The 23,854-nt window shown below is 46.9% G+C and overlaps 1 protein-coding gene across 12 annotated transcripts in view; it reads left to right on the top strand.

The window, feature by feature from the left end:
• COL26A1 (collagen type XXVI alpha 1 chain) overlaps positions 1-23,854 on the top strand; it is a 159,311-nt gene that overhangs the window by 125,909 nt on the left and 9,548 nt on the right. For all 12 annotated transcript variants that reach the window (XM_088066297.1, XM_088066296.1, XM_088066291.1 and 9 more), the window contains 7 exons: positions 6,541-6,694; positions 9,213-9,257; positions 10,859-10,975; positions 12,165-12,317; positions 17,793-17,885; positions 19,281-19,342; positions 21,625-21,687. In XM_088066297.1, the coding sequence (XP_087922423.1) occupies positions 6,541-6,694; positions 9,213-9,257; positions 10,859-10,975; positions 12,165-12,317; positions 17,793-17,885; positions 19,281-19,342; positions 21,625-21,687 (687 nt within the window). The remainder of the gene's footprint in view (positions 1-6,540; positions 6,695-9,212; positions 9,258-10,858; positions 10,976-12,164; positions 12,318-17,792; positions 17,886-19,280; positions 19,343-21,624; positions 21,688-23,854) is intronic.

Here is a 23,854-nt window from a genome sequence, read left to right as displayed (position 1 = left end):
CCATGTCTTTGGATGGTAAAGCATCATTACTTGGAGTTTTAATGTGATCATTGTATGAAATGTTTCTGTATTTCCCTCTTCTCCCGGGCAGTTACATGAAATACTGGCAGCTGTCTGGGATGTTTTATGGAGTTTGTCTTTCCTTTCTCTGATAGATAATAAAACAATTCCCTGCTGTAGGGAGAAATATTTGGAAGATAGCAAATGTTTCACGGTGCTGTGACATGGCAGAGAGATTGGGAGGGGAAGCAGGATTTCTTGGCTGTGAGGCTGCTGCTGACTCTGCAGTGTGGACATGAGCAGTTGCTTGATACTTCAAGGACTTCCATGGATTTTCCCTGTTCTGTATGGGATAGCCACAAGCAGGTATTTCCTTTCTCAACAGGAAGGTGTCTTACTTATTAATCCCTAAGGTTTCCTAATGGCTCTGTGCAGAATCTGTCCAGCTCCAGCAGTACATTGAATTTAAGGAGAATTTGGGCTGTTTCACAGGTAACCATATAGTAACTGGCTGGTTTCTGGTAGCAGCTACAACCTGGAATCAAGCCCTGTAAAATTTCTAATTTAACACCGAGTTTCTGTAGGTTAGTTAAAGACTCAAATATCCCTAAGAATAAAATGCAACTTCCTAACTGATTCTTACAAGGAGGAACCATGACTCAAAACTGGGTGGGCAAACTGAATTTTGTGTAACTTTGCATCCATCTCTTGTTTTTTTTGATGATCTGCAGTAATCCTGATGATGAGGCAGTTTGGTTACTGACTCTTCTCTCATTTGGGCATCCTGCTGTCTTTCAGAATGATGCTTAAAATCCTTTCCTTCTCAAGCCTGGTAATTTTTAGACCTTATTTCATATCACTGTTGGATTGAAGGAGCAGTCTGTCCCCTAAGACTGTCCCATGTGTTTGGCCAATGCTGTAAATAGTTTGCCAGAACAACAAAAAGGCTGCAAAGGCCTCCTCATCCACCATTCCCTCCCACAAAGTCTTTTAGTTACAAGTTTGGCATTTTTAGTCAAATGAATTTAATATTTTCATAAAATAACTTTGCAAAATTCTCTTTTCCTGACACACAAGTTTGCCAAGCAAATCCCATGTCTGCATTAGGAGATACTTTTGGTGTGTTTAATACCTGGGAACACTGTTTACAAGCTTTGATTTTTTTAAGAGAAACATTTGTGGACAAACAGGTTTTGTCAAGGTGGGGGGGTGTGAGGAGCCCAAGGGATGTGCTCAGATCCTTTTGTAATTTGGTGTCCAAACATTTCCACTTGATTCCAATCAGAAATGCTATGGGAGCTTCATAAATAAAGTAAGATAAAAATTAATTCAGGTCCTTTTTCTTTCAACCTGCACCGAGGTGAGGCAGGAAAGGCCCAATCTCCTCATCTTTTCCCTTGTGCTGCTCTCTGCCAGCAGCTTTCAGAGCTCTGTGGAGGAGAAGAGCACACGAAACATCTGAGCCTGTTTGAGGTGGATCCCTGAGCTCAGGGCTCCTCACCTGGGAGGAAGCAGAGCTGATCCCAAAGGCATTGCTGGGATCTTGGTCAAGACTAAATTCACCTCAGGCTGGTTTGGGTTCACATCCCTGACACTCCTACATCCCCAGCAGGTCTCAGCAATACCTGGGGCAGAGGATTGAGGGGATTTTGAGGGTGCAAGGTTATAGCTCCCGTGTATTTTTATCAGATGTTTTAAAGACACAACGGTGAATCTGATTTCACTCTGAGCTCCTTCGTGTGCTTTGTGAACAGGGCATTGAAGGATTGCTGGATCCTCTCCACATCTGGCTCCTCAGGGTGCCAGCTGTGGCAGGGCCTCAGCAGCAGAATAAATCCCACTGGGAGCACATTCAGAGGAGCTCCCCGAGTGCCTCCCAGGACCACAGCCAATCCTTCCCTTCCAGCTGTTCTCTCAAGCAGAGCTTCAGGGGTCTGAGGAGCTGCTGAACAGTGTCAGTGTTTTGTCTGAATTCGGAGGGCAGCCTGGGCTTTTGTGTCTTCTCTGCCCTGATTCCCCCAGAAAGTGCCTGCTGAGGAAAGAGTTGCATTCTCCATCCTGTTTTTGGAAATCTTGTAGCAGTCTTAAGAACAAGAACTGTGCTACCTGACAGAAGCCTTTGGTCCATGTTTCTGTCTTCCCTGCATTATCTGATGACATCACTTCACTTTTGCTCTGCACTGAGTCACTGCAATGACATCAGCTAGTGCTCCCTCCTAATTTACCAATGCAACAAAAACTCCTCCTGTGCTAATTATCTTGTCCCTTTGGCCAAAGCCTCTCAGATGTTGTAAGTTTGAAGTCACCCAGGTTCTCTCTGGGGACCCAGCTCCTCAGATGTTGGCAGACACTTCCTGGATGTGTTTCGGCATTTGAAACCAAGCACTTGTGTCTGTGCTGGATCCTTGTGTTCACAGGTCCCTCATTGCTATGAGAGAGAGACCATTCCCCATCACATTTTGTTAAACTCCCTGTTTAGATCTGTCTTGATGAATGATTAAAAAACCCTTATATTGCCAAATAATTTGCTATGAAGAAAGATATGTTCAACAAGTTATGCAATTTAGCATTATTAATCAGCTTGTGTCTCCACAAGATCAAGGGAATCTTACTTTACACTGGAATTTTTAGCTGATGAGCTGGATTCATGCAGTGTCTTTTCCTCCTCTTTAGAGAGGGATGGAAGGGAGTTAATTCCACCGAAGCTTCAAGAGACCAAATATCCCTGTTTATTAATTAATAATATCCATCTGGATTTTTATCCAAATAAAAAGCATTCTGAGCCGTGTCATATCAACTTTGAAATCTTTGGAAGCCTGGCTGCTCTTCCCTTGTTTCTAACACCTACCTAGTTACAGGACATCAGGAATGTGAGTGGAGGACAGATGATGGGAGGAGGCTGCCTTTGTCAAAGCTTCTTTTGATGAGTGGGAACAACAAAAATAGGGTTCTGGAAAGCCACTACAAGCCAAAAAAAGTCCTTTGACACCAAACATCTCAAGAAGATGAAAACGGTCCTCCCGTTTCCAGTGTCCCTGGCCTGAGCTTTTGATCTGACGCAAGAAATGTGGTATTTGTCTGAAGTTGAGAAAGTTTATGCTGGCAAAAGAGAAAGGAGGAGGTGGGTTGAGTAAGCTGGGACTGAGCTCCAGGCACACAACGCTCGTGTCCCCGCGGAGGGCCGGGAGCGGAGCGGGATCCGCAGCCAGGCTTGGAGCCCTGGGAATGGAGCAGGAGCCAGAGCCTGCCCTGGGAGCCACAGATGGTCCTGCAGGCAGCAGCCTTCGGCCAGGGCACGATGGATCCCGCGCTCCTGCGGCCGGCCCGGTTCCCGCGCGCTGTTGGCAGCAGAGGTGGCCCCGTTTCAGCCCCTTCCAACCTTCTGACCCAGCTCTGCTGTGTCTGAGCTGTGGGGTTTGGAGCCAGACACAAACCCTCGTGCTGCTGGGACCTCTCTTGCCAGAGGCTCCGGTTCAGCACGGCCATTTAGGCCGATTTGAGTTTTTCCTTTGGTTTGCGCAGAAGGACAAAAGTTTGAGTGTTTTGCTGACTTGAGGCCGTCCTTCAACTCTGACTGCACATTGCAAGGTGGGGAGGAAAGGGTTTTTCGTGTCCTGCATGGATCTGCTGTCCTGGCAGCACAGGCAGCAACCATTGTCCTCCTCTCTGCCTTCCCTGCCTGGGTGCTGAGTGACATCACCCGTGGCTGCAAGACCTATTTCATTTATCTGGTGGCATGAGGGTGTTTTCTGCCCCCATTCTTCATGGAAGCAGAACTTTTGTGTTGGAAATCGGGGCACTGCTTGCAATGAGGATTCCCTGTGAAAACCACACATTCTTCCCTTGATGTTATCCCTCTCTCTACCTCAACCCTATTGACTAGAAAATACCAAGATTTTAGTACTGAGACTTTAATACACTTCACATTTTGCTAATTTTCTTTCTGGCTGTGAGCCTCTGTGGTATCATTTTCCAGCAGTTTACTCAGAGGGCTCGAAACTTTCTTTTTTTTTATTTAATGAAAGTGGGAATTCTCCTCGAGTCCCCTGACTACAGCAATGGCAGCCTTAAGAAAAACAGAACGTGACAGAAAATGGATGAATGGCTCCAGTGCTATTGCAATAATGTGTAAGGAGCCCACTTGTACTCTGTGCTGTGTGAGCTGTGAGAGGACACTCCTTGTTGAAAGAGCCATGTGTAGTTTGAGATTTTTGAATGTGACTAAATCCCTTGTGCTTCTCCTTCTTTAGTTTGGCTCTGTGGATCTCACGGATGTGAGAGCTCTCTTCTTTCTGCTTTATTTCTTTTGGGCATTTCTTCAGTTCTGATCATAAAAACTAGAATTTCTCAGCAATTTCAAGTCTGGAGACTTCCTGACCTCTATCATTTCGTGCCCAGGGAAAATAAACTTGTTACTATGGTTTGGGCCTTAAAAAATGACTGCAAAGTATATATAGTCAATTTATAACGGCGCATGCTGGATTATCCTGTGCATGGCTTTACAGCTTTTACAGCATTTATCAGCAGAGTGCTCATTTAAAACATGTTGTTTTAATGAAAATGATACTGTTGCCACTGTTTTGTGTTGATTATGTGGTAACACATTTTTATTATCACCCATAAAAATGATTTGGAGCCGTTCCACTCCAGATGCGACCTTCAGCAGAGCCGTGCTCGCGCCGCCCGCGAGGGCCACGGGCCCCTGTGGTTTGCTGGGCCCTGACCATGGCTGCAGTGATTTAATATCCCTGTTCCCACAGCTCTGCAGAACACTGTCCAAGACAGCCCCTGTGTGCCCCTTCCTCACAGCAGGAGCATCCCACCCCTGCCCTGGCTGCAGCCCCTCTAATTTGCCACCTCCAGGGTTACTCTGCCTCTCTGCCCGAGCACATTTTGGCAACATCCAGGTGTTTGCTGGGGAAGTAAAAGGATGATATAATAAATAAAATGAAGTGATTTAGAAAAGGTCTTCAGCTCACACTTGAGTCCCATGGCAATGGGAGTTAAGCACAGTTATGGTAAGGCACATGCTTAAGTGTTTGTTGAACTGATAACACGTTTCCTGGAAAGTCTGACAAATAAATCATTGGTAGGAGCACAGAGTGCAAAAGGCAGATGGAACTGATTCCCTCCTGCCTGGCATCAGTCAAACCTGGTGAAGAAAAGTATTGTGACCTTACTCCTTTTTGCTGTACTCAGAAAGCAGATCTGTAAATAAAGATCCTTGCAATAAAGGAGGAATTTTGCTTGTTTGCAGGAGTGAGATTCAGTTCCCTTGCACTTAACCCAGCTCCCAGTTTAATTAGTTTCTGATTCACCCCCATCAGGCCAGTACATTCTGCAGGAAGTTCATCATTTCTGGCACTGCTGCAGTACTGGCTCTCACCAGGCCTTGCAATAAAGAAGTGATAAACCTTGTAATAATTGTAAGTTAAAAACAAACAAGCGGAGCCAAGTCACTCTCATTTATAATTGCAGTGTGACTTCATTATATAAAGACAACACAGTATGTAAAGCTGCAACTTCTAGGGATTTAATGGAAAGTTTGAGCCATATTCCCTTTTATTTCCCTTATCCCTAAATTAGTATTGCATAGGTGGTTTTCAAACAGGAAAAGATGATGCTGTAACAAACCTCAGTGTTGCATGCCTTGAAAAATGTTCCCATGTTAGAGACCAACTCCCAGTTTCACAGAGGCTACCAGTGGGCAGGGAGCAGAGCCTGATGGACAGCCTGGATCATATGGGGAACGTGGGGTCACTTTGCCAAGGAGAGAAGGTTGTAAATGGCCTGAACACCTGGGTTTATTTGAAGGTTGTGTGTTTGCAAGGCCTAGAAGCAGCTGGGAGTTTTAATAATATCCTGTTGCTTCTAAGCAGAACTCCTTGAGTAAATAGCCTGAGTTTTGTTTTGTTTTGGTTTTGTTTTCTTCAAAGTTAAAGGACTTCAACTCTTTAAAAGCTTCACCTTCTCCATCATCTTTAATTTGGTTGGTATTTGTGCTTTTACAACCAGTACTTGTCCTCAGTTTGCCTGCAGGTACAGCCCTTCACCTCATCCCAGCTCTCGGTAATTTCAGATCTTCTGGGTTTGAGCACCAGGGAAATTGTGTGTCCCCAACAGCAGCTTCAGTCTCTGGTCTCGTGTTTCTCACCTGGGACACAATCCCACGTGAGGCTGAGTCCCTCTGGAGGCAGTGAAGTCCTGCCCAAGGAGGCACAATTAGCACAGCAGCTTCCTAGCTAATTGATCCTGATTTCCTAAAACCAATAAATCTTTTATGTCAAAATCCCATGGTCTGTGAGCAGAGTTATTCCCAGCCTCATCTGGCAAGAAGAGGAGTTTCAGGACCTCCTCAGGAATTGAGACCATGACTGAAACCATCCAGGTCACAGATCATGGAATATTCTGAGCTGGAAGGGACCCAGGAGGACCATCCAGTCCAACTCTTAAGTGAAGGGTCCACAACTCTGGGCTTGTGAGCACCTTGCTGTGAGACCCAGCTGACCTTGTCTGTGTTCCCCACGTTGGCCTGTGCAGATCCTGCTGCTGGAGGCTGCAGAGAGGAGCCCAGCCCTGGAGAACAACCTGCCCATCACCGGCACCACGGCCACGTGGTACGACGAGCTGCTGCCAGACGCCTTTCCCCTGCTGAACCCCGGCACTGTCCTGAGGAAAGCCGTGGGATCTGGTGGTAAGCCTGGCCTGCTCTTCACCAAATCACCCATCCTACCTACACAATGCCTTTGGGGTAGCTAAAAAGCAGTCTGGGTCTGCTCTGTCCTTGGAAGGTGCAGAGGAGAGGGCTTGGGAGGTCTCTGCTCTTCCTTGAGTTCAGCCAGAGCAGAGCAGGGATGTCCAAGGAAGAAATGATGAAGCTGCATTTTGCCAGCTGTGGTGGCAGCTATTATTTCTGTTGGCACAAACATCTGCTGGGAGCTGAATTTGGGTCTGTTCAGGTTCTGTTAACCCCAGCAGGGCCACTCTGCCTGCCTGTGTGTTTTACTGGGCTTGATTTAAGTCCAAAGGTTGTGGATTTTGAGGCCTGGACACATCAAAACATTCCTGAGGAAACTCCAGAGAGCCATCAGGACACAGTGGGACAGTTCCCGACCTACTGAGCACCAAATGCAGCATTTCCTGGTCTGGGAGCAGTGCTGGGGGTAAAGGAATGGGCTGCACAGGTCATTCTTGGTTTTATTAGGACAAAAAACTTTCCCATGAATAGCAGCATCAATTGCAGTCTGCTTTATATTTTCTAAATTTGCCATAAACACAACAGGCTGTTTTATGATCCCTCTTGTGGCATGAAAAAAAAATACAAGGAAGTCTCCCTGTGAGCCCATTTGGCCAGACAGATCCCCATGCATTGAATTTTCTTGACCTTGGCATCTTTTTTCAAGATCCCTGCTCTCTGCTTCCAAAGCCCTGTCTGTCTGTTGCTTTGCTTGCTCCCAGAGCAGTTCTTTAGGGCCTACTTTGCTTTTTTCTTCTTCTTCTTTTTTTTTTTTTTCTTTCTTTTCATTTTTTTCAGCCCAAGCAGTTTATTATGGCAGCCCTTCCTGACTGCAGCAGACTTGGAGCAACCAAAACAGTCCAGATGTCATTCCTGTTTATGATTTGACATGATGCCACAACATAGAGGGAGGTTCACTAACAATATGTTCTGCAAAGTATTCTCAGAACCAGAGCCACAGCTGCCAGGAACTGAATTAAAGCATTTCCCCCCATGTCCATTATATGCTCATTCTGCCCTTTCCATCTCGTTTATTTTTGCTGTGGCAGTGTCTCTGCACCTGCACTTTTGCTGCACCAAAGCCAGCCCAGCAAAATGCTGGTGGCTCTGGGCCTTCCATGCCAAGTCCTCTCCTCGTGGAGGCTCCTTACACCTGCTCATGTCCTGCTGGGCACAGAGCAGTGGCTGCCTCTCCCTCAGGCTTCTGGCAGTGCTGCCAAGCAGAGCAGATTCTCTGCAGCACTTTGAGCAGGCTCAGCACCTTCCCCCCCTGCAGCAAAGCCAGGTGGTCACCAGTGGTCACCTCCTAGAGCAGGTGGTGATGTCTGAGCTGTGTGTGAGCCTGTCGTGTCAGCCAGATTCCAGGCTGTGTGTGTGCTACCAGGTGTAGTCCTTGCTCACTGTTACCCTTTGTTTTTCTGGCCTTGATTGATTTAACCTGGTGTGGAATAATAACCGTGGCATAATAGAGGGATCAGGAATGCACTGGAGCGTTTTGAGCCAGGACAGTGTCTTTCAGCAATGAGAAATAATCAGTTCAGTTGCTCATTGACACGTGGTTGCCTGCTGGAGCCCCTACTCAGCCTCTGTGGGCTTCAAATACTTGCTTTGCTAAAGAGCTGTGGGGATATTTTATGGATCTGGGTCCATATTTGGCCTCCTTCCCTCCCAACACCACTCTGTGTCCATGATTCAAAGCCAGCCAAAAAAACTCAGCATGGATTTTGGTGGACTGAAGGGAACTCCACACAATTTAGGATGGAGGGGAACTGCCCATTTTACATTTCAACACCGTGCTGTGACTTGTTGCTCAAAGCTGCCCCCAGGTTCTCTTACAGAGCTCTCAGGAGATCTTTCATCGTGTGGGATATTGGAGTAGGTGGAAGTCAAGCCTGAGTGTCCTGGGTGATTTGGGGCTGTGGAAAGCTCAGCCTCTGTCCCTCCCACCCCTTCCCCTGAGCCTTTTGTGAAACATTCCCTACTTTGCCCTGCTTCTGGGTGTTAAGCCAAAATAAATCCCAGCCCTACCCTGCATGCCACCAGGCTGGATGGACCAAGGGCAGGATGCTGGGGCCTGGCTCAAAGGTGGGTGGTATGGACAGGATGCTGTGAGTGCTGGAAGTGTTTCTGGATGACCCCATAGCTCTGGGCTGGCTGATGCCTCTCCAGGCTGAGGTCCAGGAAAACTTGCTACTGTTTATGAGGGTGGTTATTCCTTCTGTGAGTGACAGGGCTGAGGATAGACAATCATTTAAAAGCAATCAGTGCTGTTGAAACAGCTGCACCACTGGCCTTTCTGATCAGCTTGTTAATCAACAGAATACATTTTTCTGAGTATTAAGATAATATATATACTCTGGCTGAGCCAGTTGGCAGCAGGAGGCCTAATTTTTCATATTTCTCTTTTTTTCTCCTATTCTTGTTTTTTCTTTCTTTTTTTTTTTTTTAACCTATTTTTTTAATCCTTCTTATACAGAAGCTAAAGGACACAGAGGTGCAGAGGAGCAGCTGATACCACAGGGTAAGTTCATAGTTTCTGCTATTTCTCTTTCACAGCACAAATCATTGTTATGCCCAGTCCTGTACTTACATCCCAAAAACCAGAAGGGTCCTGTGGCCAGGAACTCTTTGGAGCCTCACAGATGGAGAGGCTGAGTTTGTTCTTTGGGTTTTATCTGATCGTGGGCTGCTTGGTTGGAGAGGCCAAACACCACTTTTATCACCTCTGAGACATGAATTCCCAGCACATAAAGGATGGACAGCACTGTCTGATGGAGAGGCCAATCATGGAAGCACATGTGGCCAGAGCCAGCAGGGCTTGTCCTGAGCGATGGGAGAAAACTCTTCTCTAGCTGTTATTACCTGCCAGGGGCACCAGGAGCCTCTGGGGATGCTCAGGACATCACTTTCCAAAGCTCCAGGTAAACAGAGCAGCTCCTGTGCAGGGAAAACCCTGGGGAAGGAGGGGAGCAGATGGTGTGTTGCAGGTTAATGACAGAGCCAGGAAGAAAATCCAGGGCTCTGCACACCTGATTTGGTTTCCAGCAGTAAATTACTCACCCTCTGCTTTTTTAAAAAATATTTTTCCTGTGGTCTTTTGCTTCATATTGTTTGGAGGATAAACTCTTACCACGGGCTTCAACCCTCTGGAAGCAGTGCCACTGCAGCAGAACTGAAGATTTGTTCTCCCCTCTTTTCCCTGAATCCTTCCCTCTTTCTTCCCCCTGCTGCACTTGTCTCTTTTAGGCTGGTAACACCATTTGTCACCAGCATGAACACTTGCCTGACACATTACCCAGTGCTGCTTCTCCCAGCCTTTCCTTCAGCACTTCCCCCTCCAGGGAAGGAAGTGCCAGTTTCTCTAAAGCTCTGCTGCAGCAGTGGGATTGAGGATGCTGCAGGAAATGATTGCTCATGGTCTGCAGGACTTCATGGGATTGAGTTATAAGGTTGGACTGAAGGATTGAGGGTAATTTACACAAGTGAGGGAATGTTCTGACCCACACAGTGAAATACATTACTGACATCCAGTTCCTGCAGAAATGGAAGGAATTAATGTCACTTTGGGATGAAAAAACTTGTGCACAGCCTGGAGCCCCTGTGAGATGAATGAACACAGGAGAAACCAGGGAAACATCATTGATACAGAACCTCTGGGTGATGTATACAGAACAAGTGGGAGACAGGCTTTGATTTTCTTTGGCAAATCTATTCTGTGTATTTTTGGTATGTTGGAATGGCCCTGGAGTTCATGTGTGTCTGGAGGAACCCAGCAAAGGACACCCAGACCCTGCCGAGAGCCGTTCAGGACTTGGGAAGTGAACAGTGTGCACCCAGCACATCCCAGCTGGAGGTGCACATCCTGCTGACTTTTGGGGAGGGCCTTGTGCATGGGGATGTGCTTTTTCCTTTCAGGATTGAAGGAAGAAGAGGAGAAGCAAGGTCCAGTCTGGCTTGTCTGGCCTACCTGTCAGACAGCGCCTGGCACCCTATCTGTGCCCTGCTGCACTTCTCCCTCTTTGCATCACTGAGTCCCTCTCCTCTGGTTTTGAGGTTGCTGAAGCCTTTCTGACCTCAGCAGTGTCCTAGCTTCCAGCTAATTTCCTTTCTGAACATTTTCAGGGATTCCAGGACAGGTTGGTCCCCCGGGCCTGGTTGGACCCACTGGGCTCCCAGGACCACCAGGGCCGAAAGGAGAGAAGGGACAGCCCGGTGAGAGGGGCCCGGCAGGGCCACCAGGTGAGTCCTGGAGAAGGGCAGTGCTGCTGTGACAGGAGATGTTTCACTTCATACAAATTGTCTGTGACAGCAGCTCAGGGAAGGCCAGACATGCAAGATTTGAGCATCTTCAATTGGTATCAAATCCATTCCAGCAAGTCCCCTGGCAGCTGGAGTCAGCCAGGAGCTCCCAGGGCAGACAACCACCTGCACGAGCAATGACAGACCCTGGGATTTCCTGTGGAGCTGGAGAGAGCCTGTCCCAGAAAGCTGCAGAGGAGGATCATGTTTCCCCATCCTGCTCAGGAGCTGTAAGAAAGAGCCTGTGACCTGTCAGCCTTTGGAGCAGAGCATTCCCTGTTTAACCCTCTCACTGGGTGCCTGTTTTAACTCCCTTTTTTCTCCACCATTTGTGTCAAGCTGTCAGATGCCAGGAAGTCAAACTAATGATGCTTTTGTATGTTAAGGGAAAAGGTTACGAGGCCATTCTTTCACAGAACACTCCATTCCTGAGCTAGGAGTCTTTCTTCATTCCCCAAATGTTCCTGAATGTTTTGATGAGGCGATACTGTACAATAGGTGCCAGACCTCAGGCTCTGTGCTCTGTGTCCAAAAGGCTGTGCCTTGTGAGCCTGAGCTTGGGTAAGATTTAAAACCCTGAACATGCCTTAAATGTGAGAGCAGCCCTGAACACTTTTTGGCACTTTCTGGCAAGCTGTCAGTGGCCAAAGTCTGGCCAAGGATGTGTCTGCCTCTTTTGGTTTCTCAGTTTGCAACAAAACCTTGCAGCCCCACAGGACATGTGATCTGCCTGCTCCTGGACTGACTCTGCTTCCCTTGTGCTTCCCCAGCTTTCCTGGCAGGGAGGGGACACAGGTGTACCTGGAGGGAAAGAGGATTTGATTTCACACTTTGCTGCCTGTAGTTTCTCACTCAGGGAGAGGGGAGATTCCACTCTTTCAGCAATTGTGCTGCTCAAAGGCAGCACCTCTGAGCCAAGTCAAGCTCTCTCCTTTGCAGAGGAGGATGCTAAACAACAACAACAAAAAAAGAGGAAAATGGGGAAGGTGTTTCTATTTTCCTCACCCCTCTGATTCCCACAGCAGTAGTTCAGGACAGAAATCCTTTGTGTTCTTGTTGCCTTTTTACATGATAGCATTATTAGCACATCCCCAAAGGCATTAACACATCCTCTCCTGCCTCTGCACAGGGATGCTGGGACCTCAAGGACCAAGAGGACTTCCAGGAGAAACTGGGATCCCAGGTCCCCCAGGTCCTCCAGGGCCACCAGCCACCCCAAGCCTCCCTCTCACCTTCCAGCAAGGGGTTCTCTACTCACTCCAGCCCACAGCTGAAAAAGAAAGTAAGTTCCCTCCTCAATTCCCATGTTCTCCTGTGGCATCAGCAGAGTGGCAGGCACAGAGCAGCTCAGCCCTGCTTCCACCTCCCTGCCAGGCTCTGCCAGGCCCTGGGAGCAGCTGGACAATCTGCCTGCATTGTGTGGGTCTCTTGGAAATTCCTGTTCAAGATGGAACATCTTGAAAGCTACAGGGGGTTCACCTCTCCAAAATGAAGAACAACTTAAACTGTCAGTGAGAGCAGGGTTTGGAGGATTTTGTTCTCTGTGCCTGTTTTTTTTAGGTTCATCACAGCTCTGGGGAGGCAACTTGGTGTCCTGTAAGCTTCCATCAGGAGTGGCTGCTGGGAAGAGTCTCTGGTGAAATGACAGAGCATCACCTGAGAGATGAGGGCCAGAGGAATCCAGAGTGGCAGATTAGGTGCTGGTGCACCAAAGCTGCAGGGTTGGAGCCCTCTTGGTGCCACTGTTGTGGTGTTGGAGTGTCAGGGTTGCTCAGGAATCAGCAAAGACCAGAGATTCGCAGCTCTGGAATTATAACAAGGATATCTGTTAAATGTGTCTCTTTCCCTGACCCTGCAGATGCTTCTTCCACCTGTGTTTCTGGTGCATCCACGTTACCCCACATGCACACAAAACAGAGAATTATGGACTGGAAAGTCCAGACTGACACTGTGATTTATCCCTTCCCTGTAACAGGAGGGCCAGGGTTTCTTTGTGCTTATGCTGATTTAAAAAATATAAAATTATATTTGAACAAATCAAACCAATTTGATTTGAAAAAGCTTTCTAGGAAAGGCACATCCTGCACTTGGATTGGAATGCTCTCAGATTTGGGCTTGATTCTCCTGGTCCAGCCCTGTGTGGCTGGCAGGTAATAATGAGGAAGCAGAGCTCAGCTGTCTCCTCTTGCTCTGGGAACTCCTGGAGCCCCAGCTCTGTCAGGTCTCCCATCTCCACTCCCCCAGACTTCAGCTGTGCCTCTTCCCCAGCTCTGCTGCTCCTGTCCAGCTTCAGAGCTCACTTCTCTTAGTTACAGCCAAGGATTACTAAGTCTCCCCATGTCTGACAGTTATCTCGAGCTCTCCCTTCCCTTCCACCCACTCTGCTCTCCAGACTCCTGTTCCCCCAAGTGAACAGATGTATTTTTAATTTAGGGAGAACTTTAACAGCTTGATTTTGTATTCAGTTACTTACGGTGTATGGGCAGGATGAATAACTTAGGTTCTAAACTAAGATTTTCACAAAATACACATCAACATGCTGCAGTCATCAGCCTGAAGAAGGAAGGTTTTTATTAGAGTTTCCTCACTCCTCTCAGGGTCACACCAAACGGGGCCATTCTTCCCTTTATTCCAGTGATCCCCAAGGATGGTTTGGGTGCTGCTGCTACCCCCTCCCTCCAACCACCCTTTGAATTAAACTCTTCCTTGTGAAGCAGTGGATAAATTTAAAAGTGAATACAGGCTTTGATTGCACAGCTTTCCCAGCTGATGTGTGAGAAGGGTGAACTCAGTATTGTGCCCAAATGGGAAGAGGATAAATGGTGGATAATTATTTCTATCATGTCTGCCAGCACTGGGCAGCCACGTGGACTTGAGAGCAGTGAGGAGATGGTGACTCTTCCATTCACACCCCTGGGCATTCCTCCCTCCATGCCTGTGGATTTCCTGCTTTGCAGAAGGAGTAGCCCAAAACTTTATGACAGTTTTTCTTAATACAAACCCAGCTGCAAGTATAAGTTATCTGACAATGTTCTGGTAATACCAAGTCTATTTTCTTACTATTTTGCCTCTGTGTTGGCTGATTTTGCCTCCCACAGGCTGGTGGAAAGCTGATCCTCTGTCACCAGTAAAACTTAGCCTTGTAAATTCTGTTTAGATTTTTTAAAAGATGTATTTACTTGTTTTGAAAGGAGCACATCTGAAAACTATAAACACAAAATTCCAGCTGCCGACAGCAGAGGGAAGCATATTCCTGGTAATGGGAATGAGATGTGAGAGCTGTATCAGGTTATTATTGTACAGAGTTTGGTTCTGCCTGAACATGGTTAATGCCTGTGCCTTCATTAATTGCAACAAGTTCCTGTTGGCAATATTTATCCACAGGCAGAAGCCAGGAATGAGGAGACAAATATTTTCTCACAGTTTCCCTGTGCTGTGGTAAAAGAAATGGTCCCATTTTTCTCCCTCCAGATCAGGTAGCAGAAAAAATGAAGACGGGATTACTTCATTTCCATCCTGTCTCAACAAATCAAGGCTATAATGGGGGAATTTATCCCTTAGTCAGAAACCTCAGCCCTTGGCCAGAAGCTGAGCTGCTGTTCCCACTGCTGGGGCTGCTGCTGCTGGGATCTCTCACTTTCCCTGCCACTTAAAAATGAGTGATCAGGTACATGGTCTAGAGCCAGCTGAGACCTATTCCTTGTGCTAACACTGATGATTTCCAGGGAATAGTCAGAGAAAAGAATGTAAATCTCACTCTTGAGGGCTGTTTTCTTACATCTCAAAGCTCTGCAAAGGACACATGAAATAAAATTAACCTGTTTTCATAGAATCATCACTGTTAGAAAAGACCTCCAAGATCAAGTCCAGCCATCAACCCAGCACCACTAAACCATGTCCTCACATGCCACAGGCACGCATTTTTTAACACTTCCAGGGATGGTAACTCCACCACTCCCCTGGGCAGCCTGAGGAGGAGCAAGGAGAAACTGAGGCAGAGCATCTGTGTGTCCTGCATGTCAGTGGTGACAAGGGAGAGGGATTTGTGCAGCAAGGCCCTTCCCGAGGAAGGAGAACAGAGCAGAGGAAGTGAAGGGGGAGGAGGAAAGGAATTGAGGAAAGTGAATCCTTTCAAAGTGTGCCCTGAACTGCCTTTGCTGCTCTGCCTGGGCAGCTTTCACTGAGTCCTTCAGGGCATTCCTGGGCTGTTTCAGGGTGTTTCTGTCCCCTTCCAGGGAACATAGGTGCTCCTACCTGACCAGGTCACACTGGTTTCACTCTTCCTCTTGGCTTGGATAGGAGTTGGAAAGCTCCTGGAGCAAATTCAGTATCAAGATCTTCTCCAATGAAGCACTGTCTGCTGCTTTGGGGTATCCAGGAGCACTGAAACAGAATCCAGCTCTTGAGCCCAGCAGAGCCTGGGTCAGTGCAGGAGGTGACTGAGAGGGGAAGATTCCTGTTACCATTTGATGCAATTTTGTGGCTGCTCTAACAGTCTCCAGCTGCAGAGAGCCCCAGAATGTCCCTGTGTATAAGGAGATACAAGTTCTTCCTGCTGCTTTATGAGAATATGGAGGCAATCCCTTAAAAAATATATGAGGGTTGTGTTTTACCACACTTCAGTCCCATTTCATTCACAGTGTGTTTCATTGAGAGCTGATGCTGGAAGGAAACCAGGGTCTGAGTGAGTCCTGCCTGGCCAGGCAGCAGAGGAAGGAAGGTGCCCAGGAGCTGCTGAGCCCAGGGGTTGTTGATCAGAGCTCTCTTTTGTGTCACAATCATGGAATCACCTTTCATAAATAATGTTGAGTCAAATGTCAGGATGGGTGGATTTGTGGGAGTAACTCTGTCATCGTAATAATGTGCCATTTAACTGGAATGTTTTGTAACCCAAATCTTTATCCCTGACTTACCTCCAGCAGAAATTAAACCCTGGTTGTTTGCAGTCCATCCTCTGCCCCTCTCAGTGGATGTGCAGTTGATTTTGTTGATCACTTTAAAAACAAAAGGCTCTGTAACTGTTAATGCCTTCACTGCTGTTTGATGCTCATTTCCCAATTTCATCTTACTCCCAAGCTGTGATGGATTTTGACATGGTCAAATAAAACTCAAATTAATTGGATTACACACTTCACTGGGGTACCTTTCCTCCTGAACATGAAGAGTCTCAGTTGTTTTGTTTCAGGGCTGTGAGGAGGGGGAAGATGAATTGGTTTAGAAAGAGCAGACAAATAAATACCTGTTTGTTTTCAGGCTTTAGGCACAAAATGTGGTCCTTAGAGGGATCTGGGTTGGATCTCGTGCTGTCCTGCTGCCAGGAAGGAATTGCAGAGGTATCCTGTCATCCTTGGCAGGCAAAGCCATTGCACAGTTTTCCCTGGGAGCTGCTTTCAAACAACTGGCTTGGAAGTTCTCTCTGTCATTGCCAACGCTCCAGAAGCTGGGAAGGCTTTGCAATGTGTCTGCTAAAATTTCTGGAGAGTTCACCTTCTGACCTTTGGGCTGGTCTCTGCAGAGTAAGCAAACACCCTTCTGACCTTCCTGGTGTCACTTGACATTTGCAGTGAGACATTCCCAGCCCTTTCCTGCACAGGGTTCCCCTAAATTTTACTGTGATGAGTTACAGGGATGGGTGGAAGGAAACATGAGTAAGCTTGAGGTCATGGGCAGGAGGAGGTGGACATTATTTCTGCATGGCAGCCTCCAGCTGTGGAAAATGTGGGATTTTCAGAGGGTTTGCCATCCTGGTGACCAGGAGCCAACATTTTCATCCAGGTTAAACAGGAAATTTCTTGGTCCTACAGCAGAGGGTCAGTGGACTGTAAGCCTTGGTGGCACCAGGGTGTGAGGTTCCCTTGCTTGTTTTGTGGCCTTGTTGTCTTGAATTTTTGCCCCAGATTTCCACAACTGTCCCAAAGTGTTGTAGGGTGCTCAAATAAAAGGTGCTGCCATACAGGTACCTCCCCAGACTGCAGGTGTGCCACAGGACAGCTGCAGAGGGAACACAGTTGTTGAATATGGTTTTGGCATCACAGTAAATACTGATGGTTGCTTTATTGGCTCCAGGCTGAGGGAAGGTGTGGACAGCTACAGGCTGCTGGGTTTTATTCTTTACTGGAGAGAACTAAGATGTGCAAAAGCACAAAACTCCTCCAATTCCTGCTGCTGGCTTCCCTGCTCCACTCCCATTTCTCTGCATTTCCCAGAGCTCAGTGAACCTGCTCAGTTGAACACCTAAAATAATCCTAAACGGCAGGAAAGTTTCCTGAGCACACGGAGGGGGCAGAGCACACCCATCCCTGGGCTCTCCTGCATCCTTACACCTCAGGGCACCCCCAGCAGCACCTGCCCAGGTGAGCTGGCTGGGCTGGGGGGCTGTGCTGCCAGGGGGGCTCAGCAGGACCCTGGTGCCAGGCAGGACAGAGCCCCACAGCCCTGTTACATGTGCCAGGCAGCCACCAGCCAGCTGGGACCTGGAGATGGAGGACTTGGGGTCAGTCATTCCAAGGCAGGATTATACAGGTGGATAAAACACCAGGGTTTTGGGAGAAAGGACAGCTTGCCTGGGGTTCTCTGGGGTGAGACGAGCAGCTGTGCAGGACGAGGGTCACAGCTCTTTGAGAGCAAAGGGCGAGTGCTCCAGGAGCCCAGACTGAGCATCCTGCAGCACTGCCGGCCCCTGGCCAGCAACGGGCGCCAGAGGATTTTGGGAAGAGATCCCGGCTGGGCTCGACACTGACTCTGCTCTGTGCCGCAGATGGAGAACCCCAGCTGGCCTCCACCGTCATCGACACCATCATGGCTGGACTGCCCGGACCGAGGGGAGCCCCGGGGCCCGCGGGGCCACCAGGTGACACCCAGGGATGGGATGGGAGGATGGGGAAGATGGGGAGGATGGGGAGGATGGGGAGGATGGGCAGAGCCTTCCTCATGGAGTGGGTGGTCAGTGGGTGCCTGCAGGGGAGGGAAGTTGTCCTTACTGGAAGGATTACAAGAAGTAACTGGGCTTTTTATCTATTGACGTTTCACCTTTGGCAGGACTCATCTTGAGAAAGGGGCTAATTAAAAGCTGTCTTTAAGAGTGGGTTATCCACTGATTCCTTCCTGAGAGCAGAGTTGTTCTCCCCCTGCTGCAAACCTGTCCTGATCTCCACCAAGCAGGGTCTGGTCTGACACTCGGTGATGTCTGTGAAGACTTTGGAGCCAGTTTGAGCTATTCCAGATTTTCACCAGTATAACTGCAATCAGAATCTGAGATGAAAATTCAGTGACAAGCCTTCTTTCTCTCTGTGCTGATGGGTGGCTTAAATGATAATATTCCTGCAAACGTCAGCACTTCCCTGTATGATGCATATTTAGGAGTGAACTCCCATTAGTTGCAGAAAAGGCTTCTCCTTTCATTATGAGGGCCTTTCATTTATCCTTCAATTCCTTTATTCTTTGACTTAAGCATTTGTATGGTGCATTAATGATTGAGGCTGATTCAGCTGTACTTTGTGTATAATGTCCACATTGTTTCATCTCAAGGGTTGTGACAAGTAAAGCAGAGAGGAGTATTGCTAAGTTCAGGCTAAGCAAATATCCTGTCTCCCATCTGCAGGTATAATTTAACAGCTACTGTTGAGATATAATTATTTTTTCAAAAGGAATGAATCTGTTAAGTGACTGTGTGAGACAAGTTGACCTGTTTAGATGGTGTTTAACTCATCCTGGAAGCAGCACTCCCGTGGTACAGATTTTAAATTAATTTATTGCCACTGGAGTGAGTGAAGACCAAGAGACAGCTTTGCTTTGCCTCACTCAGCCTCTCCTGTCTCCATCTCCTTCACGTTCATCCTCAGCTTTCTGACACCCCAGAGAAACCAAGTGCAGCTGCCCTGGGGCTTCCCTTGCCACCTGAGATTGTTTCAGGAGCAGCACCTGCAGTGTCTTGCTCTCAAGCAGCTGTTCCATGGATCTCAAAAGTTTTCTCAGAAGTTGCATTTTTAAGGAATGGAAATGTGGACATTACTGGCATCTTTCCTTCCTCTTTTCACCATTTTTTCCCTCCCAGAGCTCCAACATCTCCCCTAGGGCATGGGGATGTATTGTGTCAGGATGTGGATGTCCAGTAATCCAGTGTTTGGTGAAGGGTTCTCACTCATTGAGAGACTCAGCAGAACACGAAAGGAAGTAAATGCCTTGGAATTTAGGGTTCTTCCTTCTAAGCCTCCTTAAAATTGTTTCCAATTATGATTCCCACCAGGACCACCAGGTGCTTCAGGACCCAAAGGGCCCCCAGGACCCACTGGAGCCCCTGGATCACAAGTAAGGTGCTTTGGTGCTTTGGGGTGAAGGGCAGAGAGGGGTCAGGGGTGAAACATCATCTCACTGCACAAGGAGGGAGAGTAATCTTAGGTCTGCTGGTTTGCTCCCCATGAAATTCTGTGATTTAATTCCTTTTCCTTATTCTGGGTTGTGCTGAGAGGTTGAAATGGTTGTGTTTTCTAGAATTTCCCTTAATCATAACAACACATTGTGCTGCTGCTGTGTCAAAACATTTCACTGTGGCCTGAGTTGATGCAAAGGATCTGACATGGGCTTTACTAACACAGTGATAGAAAAACACTGCATTTCCTGTGGAACACATAAAAAGAACAAAAAATGCATCAATGGGAATTCACCAATTCACCAGAGTGAACGTGTTAAGCCTACTTTTTCAGACATAGCACTTTCTATTCAAGAAAAACATCACAAATTCCCATCAGTTTGATTATTTATTGATACAAACATTGTGGAGGGGGGAGATAATAATGGAGTGGGAAAAACTCATTCCAAAGAATTTATGGTAGAAGAAGAGCACAGTACTCACATGGATGGAAAAAGCTGGTTAAATGGAAAGAAGTGAAATCATGAATAGGAAACTGCCAAACTACTCCAAATTGTGGCTGACTGATACAAAGGGACTCAGTTTTGGGAAGAACCTTGCTTAATGTAGAGGTAAAGCAGCAGCATCAAATTTTTCCAAAGGAATCCCACATGACTGGAGAGCCCAGAGAAATACATCCCTTTATAAAGGGATGTAACTCAGATCTGAGAAGAGGAGGTGTGGAACTGAAAATAGAGAAGATTTTTCCTATGTGTTTATTAACCACTTTGAAGAAGCAATGGACAACAGGTTAGGGAAAGTTTGCCAGTGGAGCAGAATCCTTTCAATTAGGGAATGCTCTGGAGAACACTGAGAAACTCCAGATTGATACGAGCTCAGTGAGAGATTTGGCAGCCAAATGACAGATGCAGTTTAACATCATTAAATATAAGGTAATTCACCATTCATAAATAGATTCTGTAGCTGAGTCTGGCTTTTTGACACGCAGCACACGCTGCAAATCTTTTATTTTTGCAAGGTGGAATTCAGTGTTCTTGAGCATCACCACACACTGCTGAGAGCTGTCAGGAGCAGAGGATGCTTATGGACACCTGGGCTTTGTTCATGCTGCATGTTTGACACAGGGCCAGGCCTGCTCTGTGCCCTACCTCATTTGGCAGCCCCAGGGAACCTCCTAAACCAGGCCTGGGTCTCAGAATCCTTGGTGGGGAGCTCAGCTGAGCTGGTGGGGCTGGCTGCAGGCAGGGAGCAACGTGCTGCTGGTGGGCATTGCTGGCTCCCAGCTGAAACTGGGACAGGGCTCCTCGTTTGCACCCTTAAATCACATGTGTGCAACCTCCTTGGGCCACTTCACATGCACGGAGCTCCTCACAGCAATGCTCGTTTCTCTGGGCCAAGAAAAGCCATTTCTCTGGGTGCTGATGTGAGGATTTGGCCTGGAGGGGAGCTCCAGACTCTTTTGCAGCCTCCAAGACAACATGCAAATCACTTGAGGTGGAAAAAAGGCATCTTGTACGTGGTTGTGGGAAGAGGGGGAGCTGACAGGCTGAATATAAACAAACAATATTGTTCTCTCTTGGTCTGGTTAATAACTGTGGCTTCTCTGGGTGGATAAGTTAAGAATTTGGATCAATTTCTGCATAGCAGTTCAATTAGTAGAAATCTGGAGACTGCACCCTTCTTAGCTGTTGGTGACTGCTTTATAGATTTGTTCAACCCAGGGAGTTAAATTATTAGCAGAGATTGGGCTTAATTTGAAAATTGTTTATTAGGGTGAGTGAATAGCTTCAAAATAATTTCCACTACACAATCCAATTAATTTTCAGGTATGTGTGCTTGCTCCTGCCACCCACTGAGGCAATTAAGAAGTGGGGGGAAGCAGTGGGGATTTTTAAGTTAAACATACTACCTGTGTATTAATTTCTTCTTGGTAACTGAGAACAGGAACTGTCCTGTCATACTGGCCCCAAAAAAATGTCACATCAGGGGCCTGCAGTTGAAAGACCCAAATAGAGGGATCTGCAGAAAGTACAGGGCTCAGGATATCTGCAAACAGAGCTCCTGTTGTATTTGCTTGAGGGAAAAAAGAGAATCCAGCCCAATTGCTTGATGGGTGTATGAGGTTTTCAGGAGCTGAGGATCACTGGGAAATGTGTTCGCTACACATAAACAAAGGTTGCACAGTAGAAATTAATTCCTTCTCATTCTGTATCTCTCCTAGGGCTTGCCAGGATCTCCAGGACAGCCTGGACCAAAAGGATCCAAAGGAGACCGAGGAGAGAGAGTAAGATTTTATATGCACAGAGAGATTCCCACAGCATTTGGGGGGTGAGGCCTCAGGAATTATGTACAACACAGGTCTCACAGATGCAGGGGGGCTACAGCCACCACCAGCTTTAAATTTTATTAATTAAATTTAAATTTAATTTTATGAAATTAAATTTAAGCAAAGTTTCTGGGGTTTCTGCAAGAACCAAGATGAGGGATTCCTGTACAGAGAAAGGGTTGAATTCCTTGCAAAGTCAGATGTTCCCTAAAGAGATTCAGGTAGCAAAGGCATGGTGTATAGAGGCTGTAGAGACCAACTTTCTTTCACCAGCCAAAGCTGTTTAGTGTGGAGTGTTTTGAGAAGTCTAACTGAATTCTTCCTTCTCTGGCACTAAGGCTTTAAAAACTCACCAGACTTTTCCTAAACCAAAGTTATTCCCCAGGTCAAATGATTTTCTTAACATATTTGGAATACTGCAGTCATGTTCTTAATGTTTATGTGCCTTAGTGGTCTGTCCAGTGCTGATAACTAAACTTAGAACAAAAAAGCTGTTTGAATGTTATTTTCAAACTGGTGAAGTTTAGGAACTACCAGAGAAATATCTAGCAAGGGTATAAATGTGTCAGATTCCCAGTCCAGCATTCAAGCATTGGGAACAGTCTGAAAGTGGCATTTGGGCCTTTGGCTGCTTCTGTTCAGCTTAATTGCCAGCAGGTCATGGTCTTTGAAATCTCTGGGTGAGTCAGGGAGCACAAAATCACCCTGGAGTGGGGTAGGTGGAAGAGGATCATTCAGCCCTTAGGTCTGTGAAATGCACTGTGGAGAATCACTGAGACCCCAGCGTGGAGAGAGTCAAAGGACGGGAGAAAGACAAGGAGGAAAACTTTGGTTGGTGCCTCTAAAGTGATGGATGTTTGCAGTGGAGGCCACAGCTCTGGGACACAAATTCCCTTTTCTCCCAAGGGCCGTTTTACCCTTGTGTGGATGGAGGTGAATGGGGGCTGTAGGTGACGTGATTCCCCCGTGACAGAACCTCCTCTGCATTCCTGCTCCCCCTTCCAACCCAGCAGACAACAGGGATGCCTGAAAGAGCCAAGACACACAAATGCAGATCAGTGAACTCCAATGTGCTGACTTCTCAAACTCATGGCAATAACCAGCAAGAAACTGCTCCTCTGTCCAGGCTCTGTGCAAGGGGAGCAGGTCCAGGTGCTTTCACCCCTCCTGAGGGATCAGATATCTGAGAGTGGGGCACATCTGCCCTTTGAAATCTCTGTTATATTTTAGTTTTGGGTGCTTGGTCCTGTTCTTATGTAAGAAATCACTTGCACTTCCCTGAAAGACAGAGGGACTGTTGGTGATTTTTTGTAACACTTTCCTTGTGCAGCTCAGCCAGTTTGGGCATGACTTGGCTTTACAAATAGATTGCAGACTGCTGGAGTTCTGGGACTAGAATTCAAGATTCCGATAGAGAGCAAAACCTTAACTGGTGAGGTGGATGCACAGATTACCAACTACATCTCATTGCCATTCAGTCTTTATTTTCAGCTAAAAAAAATTAGAAGGTCACGGTGTGTGGCAAAGTGTCACATTTCCATCCAGGAAACTGCTAAAACTCTTCCTCAATGATTCATTTAACATTTTCCTGTAGTTTGTGGTAGATCATATTATGTACATTAATGTACCATATTACTACTAAACTTATTTTGAAACAAAATCTTGTTGCATTGTGTCCATTCACCCCTTAGAATTTGGTTTTGTTCCCTCCTTGCTGGAGGTTACAATTTAGAATTGTAACTCTCCTCTTAGGTTTGGGACAAATGAGATTTTCAACTATCAAAATTACTTGATAAATAGAATAAAGCCCCTGTATTTCCTGTCCATCCTCTGTTATTGTGGAAAGGGAAGCTGACAGCTTTTTCTGTCAGAATTTCTGTAGGATGCTCTGTGTGCTTTTCTGTCTTTTGTGAGCACGGCTTTGGATGCTGGTTTTGACAATGACGTGCTGCAATTTTGGGTTTGGTGGATACAAATGAGGGCTGGAGCACAGGAGCTGTGCAGCTGCAAAGAAAAGCAGAGGAGGGGGTTCACAACATCTACTGAGATTTGAGGAAATGTTATTATGCATTCTCCCTGCTTAATCTCGACGAGAGCAGATGTGGAAGGGACCTGAAGCAGTCAG

Source organism: Pseudopodoces humilis, chromosome 23, assembly GCF_049639895.1.
Source record: "Pseudopodoces humilis isolate 2021_Gansu_Grassland_sample_001 chromosome 23, ASM4963989v1, whole genome shotgun sequence".
Classification (NCBI taxonomy): Eukaryota; Metazoa; Chordata; class Aves; order Passeriformes; family Paridae; genus Pseudopodoces; species Pseudopodoces humilis.
This window is presented reverse-complemented; position numbering and strand designations above follow the sequence as displayed.